The sequence below is a fragment of the Calliopsis andreniformis genome, unplaced genomic scaffold (assembly GCF_051401765.1).
Source record: "Calliopsis andreniformis isolate RMS-2024a unplaced genomic scaffold, iyCalAndr_principal scaffold0022, whole genome shotgun sequence".
In the NCBI taxonomy this organism is placed as follows: domain Eukaryota; kingdom Metazoa; phylum Arthropoda; class Insecta; order Hymenoptera; family Andrenidae; genus Calliopsis; species Calliopsis andreniformis.
Genome location: NW_027480432.1, coordinates 12,660,289 through 12,672,975, shown reverse-complemented (window position 1 = coordinate 12,672,975; position 12,687 = coordinate 12,660,289). Strand labels below are relative to the sequence as shown.

Genomic DNA, 12,687 nt, shown 5'->3' with positions numbered 1-12,687 from the left:
AGCAAACATCATATGACTTACATTGCGACCTATGATACGCATTCGCAGTTCTTGGTTCGTCATGAACAATTAGGTTATAATTTTACAAAATCTGTACTGTTTATAGTATTATTTTATCTACACTGTTTACACAGTACAATTTAGTCCGATATAGATGGGCAGCTTTTTGCCGCATATTCTTATATTTTTCTGTTTTCTTAATTGAAAATTGAGAATTACCCTTGTTATTTTCAATTGGGAAAACAAGAAAAAACAGAAGAACGTGCGGCAAAACACCGCTTGTTTGAATCGATCATTAGTATGGCGCAAATATTCAATTATTACGATTTCGGAACGACGCACAGTGGGCAAAATGGTCGATCTAGCTAGACAAAATTTAAAATGAAGGGTTGTGTTATACCTCTTTGTACTAATATTTAAATTTGCGTGAAATATGAATAGTAATTGAGTTTTTATAAAAATTTGCCTTTTTTCCACATGTAAATTAGATTTTAGTGATTAAAGTACAGGATTAAAATACGAATTCTATAAATTACAGTGGTCTTATCTGTACTTATTTGAAAGGCATTAATACTATAGTACCTTTTAAATATTTTTTATTAAAAAAATCATGGAATATTCAATAACTATACATAAGTTGGAAAAACCGTTGTAAGATCGAGTCTTCACGAGTACCTTATCTAATTTAACAGGTACGAGAACCTTCAGTATTTCATTGCAGAACACCATAATTTCAAATTATAACACGTGTATAAGAATAACCTCTCTTTAAAATTTAGATACTATTACAAGAGGCATTCAGATTTACTTAAATAAAAAAATAAATTTTCATAAAACATGGGATATAGCATCTATTACTGTAAAATATCCAGAACAACTCATTTGTGGTATTGTAAAGTCATACAAGTTCCAATTCATGTGTGGGATGTTGCGCCATCACGTATCATTTCATAAAAACCATCATCATTCGCACAATGACACCTATCGACAAAACCTATTTTATCACGTCTTAGAAAGAAATAATCGCAAAATATAGTGATAAAAAAAGGAAGGCGCAAACTAGTGGAGAAATCTTTGCAAGTCTATACAAAGTTGAAATAATTTCTCATGTTTCGCACATTTTTTCTGTAACTTTGATATATTACGAACCGTATTTTCAGTAAAATAATGAAGTTTTTGTATGCTTTATCCTAAAATAAACATCTTATAGAGCAACAACGAAGATAAACTGTAGAACAATCTTAAGATCTGTCTATCTATGAAATATAGTTTTGTTCACAACGCTGCATTTGAGACTGTTATTAGGTCACACACGCAAACACACAAATTTGGCAACGTACCAGGCCTAACAGACATTATTAAATGAACTGTTCTGTATGTTTCCAATTACTCCAAACTCTTTTTAACAACTTGAAATAAAAATGAGAAAATTTTATGACATTTGTCAAAATGACTTTTGTCCAGCTAGATCGGCCTTGTTGCCCACTGTGCGACGACTGACTAATTGACATATCGACAATTTGGACGAATCAGTCTAATTTTCGTCCATTATCTTTCTGCGAGCACTAGGAAGCCTTATAAATGCAGTCGGTGCTTGCAACATCACGCAATTTCACTGTTTTTGATATTCGTGCTATTTTGACGTTTACTTTTGTAGATGTCATGCCTTACATTTTCCCTTGCCTTTTGTCGAACACTTACAATTTAGTATACGTTGGGTATTTATTGCAGAAAGACATTCATATGTATGCATTGAACATATATATAAGTGAATATTTATATAAAGTGTGTCAGAAAATGTGGGACATTTTTGCAGAATCGGTTCTACATATGTAGATAATAAAAAAGTTTATATGCATACATGCCTGGTATTTTCTGCTGCGTAAAACGCTGCCACGAACCCATAACAAATACCAAAAATGTGGGGTGCTCTTGAAAGATAGCTTCTAAACGCAAAGACAATGAAAAAAATGCGCATACGCCCTAAAACACATAGTTTTTTTTAATTACACGCTATTTTACATTGCGTTAAATGTTAGCCCATTATTTGCCTGTACGATGGGCTCTCTTCTTTGAAGTCATACTGGGCCCAGAGATATTCCCTCTTTTAAATAATTGGCGTACGATTGTGGATCTTAAAGAAAGTTCCGTACCATACTTAATATAAAAACGCGTGTAACTAAAAAACTACTGAGTGTTTCCGAACATATGTGCACATGGACTGCTTTCATTGTTTTCGTGTTTAGGATCTACCCTCCAGAAATGTCCGATATTTTCTGACAGTCCCTATATAAATTTTCACTTATAAATGTGTAACGTATATTAATTGTGAGTGGAGGACTACAGATGGGAGAGAAGGATGGTTTTATACACGTGAAAATAGCACAAATATAAAGAACAATGAAATTACGTTTGTACCTTTGTTTCTTAATTATAAATGTTCATATAATGTGACTGCTACTCGCTTCCCACAGCTGCATGAGCTCTTCGCTACTCAGTCTGAACATTGATTGTGACAGTTACTAGTCGATTTGTCGACTAAAGACAGACTATAGGAATTTATAAATATTTAACTTAAGTCTGTCGCCATATATCCACTATGAATGGCAAAAATTGCTGATGCAAAACATGTCAAAACATGTCAAGACCGACTTTGCTCACATTCTATGCTTCTCGAGCCCCGGTTTCGCATTCCTAAAGGTGCGAACACAGTGTTCTTGCGTCACGTGAACTCACGGTACATACTATAGCAAATCCATAGTGTTAGTCGAAATTTTTCTTTATTTTAGACTTATTTCGCTGTAATGTGAAACATATTTGTAATAATATGTAATTGTGTTATGTTCACGTGGCGAAAGTGATTTTTAACGCTTTCATCGGATTCTGTTGGTACTGTCTGTACAATAACTGTTGGTCAGTATTGCGTTTTCCAGTGACGTCATAGAGTAGAAGAGTGGAGGGCAGGCAATGCACTTAAATACCGTTACGATACTGGCACCATGGCGTGTACAGTAATTATATAAGATGTCATAGTAAAAATTAGCACTTTAATAGCACTCAGTAACAACTAGCACTTGTGTAGTCTCGTTTTCACGCTCGTTTCGGTTAAGAAAGAAACGTATCCGTTGGTTGAACAACGGTACGTTTGGAAGGGAAAGAAGGCGAATGAAGGACCCTCTCCTGGACAATGCTGATATAGAAGACTCACCTGCTTGATTTCAATGACCTCCAAATATGTTGTCAAGGTTAACATTCTGAACTTTTCTTAATATATTAGATGATTACGTAAGTTCGTGTCCGATTTAGAAATAAGATTCAGTAGGTTAAAGTTTAAATAATACAGTTTTATTAATCAATTATATAGTCACCATTCTTCTCTACAATTGTTTTCCAATGATATCTACAAGCTCGTCGGTTTCATTTTTGAAGAAAGAGCTTGGTTTTCCTTGAAAAAAGTTCGTGGGGTAGTTTCTGACGCCTTTCTCAGAATTAAGATTCTGTCCATTCAAATCATTTTGCAAACACTGGAACACATGAAAATCTGAAGGAACAATATCTCTGGAAAATATGGTGGATGCTGCAGTACTTCCCATTACAACTCCTGCAGTTTTCGTAGCGTCTGTTGGGCAACGTGTGGCCTACCATTGTCGTGGTGGAAGATGATGTTTTTTCGATTGGTTAAAACCGGATTTTTTTCTCCAATAGCCGCATCAGGTTTAGTAAGTTCTTCCCAGTACTTGTCCGCCATGATTATTTCGCTGCGTCGGAGTCATTCGAAGTGAATAATTCACACAGTAGCATCTTCATTAGATGCAAACTTGTTTTTGCAACGGGTTCTGCAGCTTCATTTGCTTTTTCCCAGATCCTTTTTCGTCATATGTTATTGTACAGAATCCACTTTTCGTCATCTGTTAAAATTAAATGTTAAAATCTTTTGCATTAGGTGCAAGGAGAGAAATGGTCACATTCGTGCGATCCAGCTTATTCCTTTCAGTCAAGGAAATGCATTCAAGCGGAATTGATCTTCCAAGTTGAAATCACCATTTTGAAATCTGCCAAACCACTTTTTAACCGTTCAGAGTGCAGGAGCATGGTCCAGATAAATGCTCTGTATATTTCTGAAAATTTCTGAAATGTCGCAAATGCACTTTTTCGTCCTCCATCTTCGAAATTTGTTCTAACGCACAAGTCCACTTACCTGAACCACGTCTGACGCTAATGTGATACGTGACACTATTACCTATTCAATGCGTATAAATAACCAAACACAAACACCGAAGCTCCGCCGTGCAATAAAGTTTGCGCCGTCTATGAAAATCGGACACGAACTTATGCAATCATCCAATATACTGCCTAACTTTAGTTTTCGGGATGCACGCAAAAATATATTACATATTACGTATCATAATTGTAAGATTTAGAATAGGTTTAGGTCTGGGTTAAGTCTCTGGGTTAGACTTGAAAATAATAATTACTATTTATATGGAATTTTGTAATACTGATAATAATGGTACTATACTGACATCAGACTTTCTGATCCGATTACCACTGGGTGTTGTGTATGGAATGTTAGGTGAGTGATTGGCATTAGATGACGTGTATGAGAATGTGAAATATAAAACATCCCTTTGACGACCGAAATTGCAATAATAGAAATTAACTGTTTCAATTTTCCTACTTAAAACTAAAACCGAGTGGCAGTTATATCAAAGAGAAAAAATGTTCAGAGTGTTGATACTGACAACATATTTCAATATAATTTAAATTGGAGAGGTGAAGTCTCTTTTACATGAACAAAAAGTTTGTTATACATAATAGTCCTGAAATTATTCTTCAGATATGTCTTTAACCCCAAGTCAAGTAGAGATCATTCGTTTCTTTTTACATGAACTACCACCTCTCCAGCAGACTGTACTGTTATCTGTGATATTCTGTATACCTGTACGTTCAAATTTATATAAATTTATATAAACAGATTATGATACAGTAAATTCTAAGCATTATATATGTTCTGCATTCGAAACCGGTCAAAATCAGGGAAATCGGGAAAGATAGGCAATTATTAACGCATCTTCTTTGAACTTGAGTCAATTGTTTATTTAAGCATTAGCATCGAGCACATTGAGTCCACTGGTACTTTTTTTATAACAGAGGCAATCGAGGAAAAAGATAGCTTTGACGAACAATGAGACCGAGTAGAGCTGCGCTTACAGTAGATTCGTTTTCTGATAAACTAATGTCCGAACTATTTATTGTACAAGCGAGACAGGTTCAGGCATAGTCGCCAGAATATCAGTTCGTCTGAAAACGTATTTACTGTAACTGCAGCCTAAGAAAAAATGAAACGAGGTCGAAGAGAAGGACTATGTGAAACAAATAAATATAGAAGAAAAAATATAATAAATAGAGAAGAAAATAAAGAATAGAGAAGAAAAAATGTAAGAAAATGAAAGTGAAGAACGTGCATATACATAGAGTCGTATTACATTCATCGTCTTTTCTGTCCATTTAAAATCAAGCACTGATTGTGATTGAACGTATTAACTTTTATAAACTAGAGATATTTGTTAATTTCTATATCATATCGTTTCTCTTTTATTTCATTTCATAAGTGTTTCCTTGAATTAGAAAGAATAACAGTATGAAAGTGTACTTTCTTTTCATATTAAACGATTTTAGAAGAATGGAAATGAATTACAGAATATGAAGTTTTGATGGGTTGAGGGGTGCTACCAACACAATTTATAAGTTTGATAAAAGGATAGAGAAAAGAAACGTATTTTTCAAATTTATAATGACAATTAGTTGAGAAACACTGTTTCAAGTTTGTAATATTTGACGTAAAAGATTTATTAAATAATATGTATCATTATGAGTTTTACTTTGAATGTAGTAAACAAATCAATCATAAAAAGCAATGTAATCTTATACTATTCATACAGTTACGTACGTACTATACTTTTCATTTCATACATAAATATTACATTTAACCATACGTATTAACTATGTTTTACGAGAGTTACTTGTATAAGTAACATTTTTGTGATTTACTAGATGCTAATGCCATTTTTCATGTTTGACTGATTCCGGTAGATAGTGCTGTCAAGTAGTGGGTACTTACTAATAATAGTAAATACTTACAAAATAAAGCCTGGCAACATGTACGAAGAATGTACTGTATAGATAAAATCAAGTTCTATACGTATAATATGAAAAGAAAAAGGTTTTTCAATGCAGGGAATTTAACACGAACCCCCTATCTAAAAATAACTGCCATTCACATTATTTAACATCATTTATCAACACATTGACATGATAAATAACATTTTTTGACTTTTCTACAAACATGCTTTAAAATTGGCAATACTATGGAATTATGACAAATATGCGAGAAGAGTATTGCCATGGACTTATTTATAATATCTTTTCAAATACTATGTAGTTTAAAAGATAAGCATTTCTAATCAATAATAATGGTGTATTATTTCTTTTTAAGGGAACTTCTTGTTAGGTTTTATAAAAGTACTGGAGGATATAAACCACACAGGATAATTTTGTATCGTGACGGTGTCTCAGAAGGCCAGTTCTTACCTGTTTTGCAACATGAGTTGACTGCCATTCGTGAAGCTTGTATTAAACTTGAAGCTGATTATAAACCCGGAGTAACCTTTATTGTAGTGCAAAAAAGGCACCATACACGATTATTCTGCGCAGATAAGAGAGAACAATGTGGGAAAAGTGGGAACATACCAGCGGGTACAACGGTTGACATTTGTATAACGCATCCAACTGAATTTGATTTCTATTTATGTAGTCATCAAGGTATCCAGGTAAGATTACAAAATTTATATCCAAATATTATTGTACGTTTGCTCTGTTTTGTATAATATGATTATTTTTTGTACAGGGCACGTCGCGACCATCTCATTATCATGTTCTTTGGGATGATAATCACTTCGAAAGTGATGAATTACAGTCTCTTACTTATCAATTATGTCATACGTATGTTAGGTGTACAAGGTCCGTTAGTATACCTGCACCAGCATATTATGCTCATCTTGTAGCATTCCGAGCCAGATATCACTTAGTAGAAAAGGAACATGATAGGTAAGTAATTCATTAGAAGATTTTATTTTGCATGTACAAAATCTAATCTGAATAAAATGATTTAGCGCTGAAAATATTCATTATATATTTAGAATGGAATTGTATTAACATACGTTTAAAAGAAAAAAAAAGGATAAAAACCTGAACCAAACAAAAACTACTGAACTAGTAGACTTCTATATATGCATTGTTTGTTGCCGGTAACACGTTAAGTGCACGTCTGATCTTTTTCTACGCTCTGGTTAACATACACTTTGAGAGATTTATTATCGGCATCCCGATAAGGAGCATTACTCCGAGCAATATCGGAGATTCGATTGGATGAGTCATATAAAAAGTTGAGTTGACACAACATCCGGTTCAGATGGTTTTCGTCAATGTGGTTTTTGCTTATTAAGTTTTTGAAATCAATTAGAGGTCTTACGTGCATCTTGTAATATGATGTGAGCCTTCATTTAGTAACTGTAGATTTCTTAAGAAAATAATAGCTGTCGTAGTAATTGACATAAGAAGGAATACAACACTCATCTGACTATGATAATCAGTGTTCTCCTATGGTCTGACTCGTACCATAAATTTTGCAGCGGCTTGTTTTGCTTGCTCTATTAGATGTTTCGTGACAGATTTCAGAAATTCTTGAACACGTACATTTGATAAACAAAGGCTTAAAAGCAATTCCGTTATTTTTTATTTTCTTCTTATTTTGACGTTTGAAATTACATTTAAATTGTATAGTTTTTAACACAATTTGTTTGTCACCTCTTTCTCCTCTGGTGTTTTGAACAAAATTATGTAGTCTGTGTATCATGTCGTCATATAAAATGTTTTTGTAGCTGCGTGAACATAATGTATATGAGTCATTCTACATAAGCTAGATATTAATATAGATTCTAATAAAATCGGAAAATATTACAAATTATATAATATTGAAAGGGGGTCCAGTCATCTAACTTGCTTCAGTTATTCTTTTTTAAAAGTAGAGAATGTTGACGACCATAACTCTGATTCATTTTCGCTATCGTGGCAAACATATTTTTATTTTTTAAAATATTGGAGGCGTAAACCTTGTTTTTTCTTTGTATTGATTATGAAAAACGAATCTACATATACGCCTACATTTTGGAATTATGCAGTATAGGGGAAGTAACTCGAATAATCTTGACATTGACATGTGTTAACTCGTTCACCTTTTTCAAGGAGTCTGACTCGTGCACTTTTTACAATATCTTCGCTGTCAATCATGCGATAACGCGTGATGAGGATTTTTTCCAAGTAACCGATCACACTCTATCTGAGAGCTTTGTGGTTGGCACTTTGGGATAACCAAACCATTTCAGATCGGCAGCGAAGGGGATTACGTTACAAAAGAAACTTGTAAGTGGAAGGGTTAAGGACACTCTCTTACGTAACCTTTAAGAGGTTTTAGCCATCATTCCTTACAAAATTATTAATGATTAAAAACAGAACATTTTCCAAGCGAACCTATTTGTTAAAATGACGTTTTAGTTTTTATAAGTGTTAATTAATAAATATTTATGAAATACATCGACCGGTGGGAGGGCTCTGCCCTTTTCTGCGCCTCTACCTAATCTCTCTCGGGTTAAACTCAGGTTAGAATAGCTTGGTTTCACACAAGAATATTTTAAGATATTTTAACAAATTTATTTTCGGAGAGGGGTTAAACTATATTTCAACACCTATTTCATTATTTTGCATGTTAGTATTAGAACTAAGTAAACGGTATATTTATCAAACATTTTTTGTTAACAACTGTTTAACAAATCATAAGCGATGGATGAAACCTCGTAGGGGTTACTTAGAAGAGTGTCTTTGACAACATGTGTCGAGATTAGCGTCATCTGAGCTTCCTCCTTTACACTAGATAATTACTATAGAAACGCAATTATTTCTTTTACAATATAAAGATTAAAAATTCTAAAATATCCATGCATTATGTTTTAGTCTACAGTATCCACATATAAATTAGTGAAAAACTTGATTACATCATTTTACCCTAAAAATTATAATAAATATATCATTGAGTATATTTATTAAACAAATAGATATTTTCAAAAACTGTATGCACAAATGGATTCGTTTCGAAATACGTAATTGACTAATTTAAAGTTTTTATTCTATATTCAATGACCTCCGAGATATCAGACAGAAATATGGTTTCTGCCTACCACTTTGGGACGGTCTGGACGGTTACGGGTCGAATATTTTCAGCTATTCTACAAACCTGTCAAGTTCCATCAAAATTGGAGATTTACACTTCGCGGTGTTCCATTGTTGGTTATAAACATATGGTGATCCGCGACTTAGAAAAAGAGAATTGTTCTGGAAACATATAATCGTTTATTGTAACCTTTAAGAAATAGCTAAAAGTTTAAATATTTAACAATTTAGAAATCAAATTATATCGAAGAGAAGAACACACAATCAAACACTTCCACGAATTACAAAAATGGAAATGAACACATCACTCACTAATGCTAAATAACAAACGAATGTATATGATTTCACTGCCATGTGGCACGATTTTGAAGTAGTTATGCCATTAATTATTACTTGAGTGCAACACATATTTAGCGAAATAAATCAGGGATTGGGCATAGGAGAAATTAGACTTTGGGGCCTTTCTTTTATCATATTATGCAATTATAGAATATTGACGACAATCATCCAACTCTCTTGAATAATCTTCTTAAAATAGCAAATATTAAACGTGTTATAAAAGTACTATTTTAGCTTTCTACTACTGATCAGCACACGAATTTCGGGAATGATATTTCCATTTTGATGCTGTTTTTAGCTCATCTATAGTATGCATTTTGTTTGTTTCGTAAAAATAGGTATCTATCGCACACTGTTACAAAAGTTTAGATTAATTCGTATTTTATATCATTTGCATTATATCAGGTATCTTACTGGAAATGTTTTTATGGTATCGAATAACAGTGTAAAAAGTGTAATATACAAAAGTGAATGTTTGATCCTACTGAAGTTTTTATTGTTTAGCGTTTATCTGCTTCAAAACACATGTGCATTAAGGGAATAGATTCGAACATGACAGGTAGGCGACAATACGTACAAAATTAGGAAAAAATATGGCTGTACTGGAATACTCGTTTCATCTTTATATTAGATTTTGAGTTGGGAAAAAGCTGATTCAAAAGAGGGAGGATTCAATGCAAAACGCTCTGGTCGAGGTTTAGTGAGACTATGTTGATATTTAGTAATATGAGTGTTACAAAGTGGAGTAAAAAGCAACGATTATCTAATTTAGAAAGTATTCTGAACGAAATCAATACTAGAGCACTCTAACAGGGATATCTAGCTAAAAACTAAGATGTATTTTGTATTGATTCAATGAGAAATAAAACCATAAAGTGTATTCCCATCTCAGCAGTGCTTTTTGCTAGGTTATTGATGAAACAGAGTGAAAAAACGTGTCAAATTTAGTTGGGCTGGTGCGTACATGGCGGCACTTAATTAGGACACAATTAGGCCAAATTGGAACGCGAGTTATTGAGAATTTCTCTTTTCACTACTCACACTACTGGACCATCCGCGTAGATCATTCATGCCCCACAAGAAGTCCCGCGAAAAGTCGTTCCGAGAGATATTGTTGAGACACGACAGTACTTACGTGAGCCCGGCACTTCAAATAGCTTTGGAGTTATTTGGTAAGAAGCTTGAAACGCTCAGGTCTCAGTCATGGGCAAGCGATACGAGCCACACACGATTTTTTCGATATCCCAGAAATTTTTATTTTCCGACTCGGAAGGAAACACTTTGGTGAAATACACAAAGATTTTTACAAAATTTTAAGGGATGAGTCTAAAAACCATTCTGTGGTATATTTCGTGCCAATACGTATTTTTTTATAAACAATTAAATTAAAGTAAGTCTATATATAGGGTCGAACAATTGGAAAGAGGTGATTCTACATGTAACAATAAACCGAAAATAAAGAATTCGTTTAGTATACGTGCACTTAACTATCTCTAAGCTTTGACGTAGTGTCCGACCTAGCTTCGCTTTGTCTATACGGTACAATACCGTCTATATTGTCTATACGGTAAAGTAATAATCAGAAGATTTTGTAATTTTACATACACATTCGGGAAGAACAATAGAAGAAAAAAGTCTTAATATATTTTGTTGTATCTCTTACGGTTTAACATCTATAAAGTTTTAAATATTCGACATGCTTGAAAAGAACGTACGTAAGACACGCAAATGAAGTGTAGACCAAAAGACTGCTGGCAGGTAGCTTTTTAAAGGCGGGATTTCTTGTACACGTCTGATGTTGCGGCCTGCGTCTACGTCCAAACGTACACGCCGCTTTTCAATGTACATATTACCTATTGCATTTGTTTTCTCATCGTCTTCATAATGTGTGCGTTGGACGCGGACTTAGGCCGCAGTGTTATCCACGTATAGGAAATCTTACCTTAACCGTTTGAGTGTCTTGTCTTGTGCTAAAACATCTCCACACGTTTAACATATATACAAGAAAATTCTTCAGCATTCAAACGGTTAAGGTGGTCTAGTAACCTAAGAAACAGGGACCGTTTTACAGTAGGAGTCCCATTAAAGGACTTGTATATGTGAGGGTCTTAACACGTGTTAAGGGCCTTACGAAATAAACACAATATTCTGAAGCAACTGAATGTTCTAAGTCAATAGCGTTTTTCAATGTGTTTGTTTCACTGATTTGCACAAGCTACTCTTCGTTTCAGAACATAAGGCATTTTCACGACAAAACGAAAGCAGGTTGGACACTACACGATACGACATTTTGTGATCCAATTGAGTTCTTATCTTACTACTTCTTAAAATATTGAAGCTTATACATGATACACCTTGTAGACGAAAAAATAAGAAGTGTTAATGCCATGACAAGTATTGATAATATATTTATTAATAATTATATTGTTCTATATTTACATTACAGAATAAATTGTTGAAAGTGCCATTCTTGTTGATGGCATACAAATCTTTACTCTTCGAAATAGAGAATTGCAGATTGATGTTAGGGTGCTATAATACTTTAATTTCGATAAAGCCTGTATTATTTGTGTCAACTGCAGAAGATTTAGACTGCTTTCTCTGTACATTATTTCTTTCACATGGCTCCATAAATAGCTTAGCGTTTGAAAAATTAAAACATCAAAATACCGTAATTAACAAGAACGACAGTTTCAGCAATATATTCAGTAATATAAATGAAACATAATAAAATTATTAATAAACATATATGAAACGTGTATATAGTCAAGTACACGCATATAAGACGAATCTTGGAATTCAATTTTCTGGATAACTAAACTTCTTATACAAAAATTTTGTTTTTATTTTCGGTTTATTTTTACATGTAAAATCACTTCCGTCCCAGTTGTACTATGTAGTAGGTATTGTAGGCAATCGAGAAGATCGTGTGGCACTTGCCGCTTGTCGTCGACTTGAACATGAACAGAGCGTTTCAAGAGCGAGAGAGTAAGGCCGACCGCACATTGAGACGCAAACGCAGCGTAGGACAGCGCAGATTTTTGTTTGCAGTATGCTGGACTT

The 12,687-nt window shown here is 33.7% G+C and overlaps 1 protein-coding gene across 2 annotated transcripts in view; it reads left to right on the top strand.

The window, feature by feature from the left end:
• Positions 1-12,687, top strand: part of Ago1 (protein argonaute-1) — a 125,956-nt gene that overhangs the window by 106,067 nt on the left and 7,202 nt on the right. For both annotated transcript variants that reach the window (XM_076390736.1, XM_076390734.1), the window contains exons 10-11: positions 6,497-6,830; positions 6,908-7,107. In XM_076390736.1, coding sequence (XP_076246851.1) covers positions 6,497-6,830; positions 6,908-7,107 — 534 coding nt within the window. The remainder of the gene's footprint in view (positions 1-6,496; positions 6,831-6,907; positions 7,108-12,687) is intronic.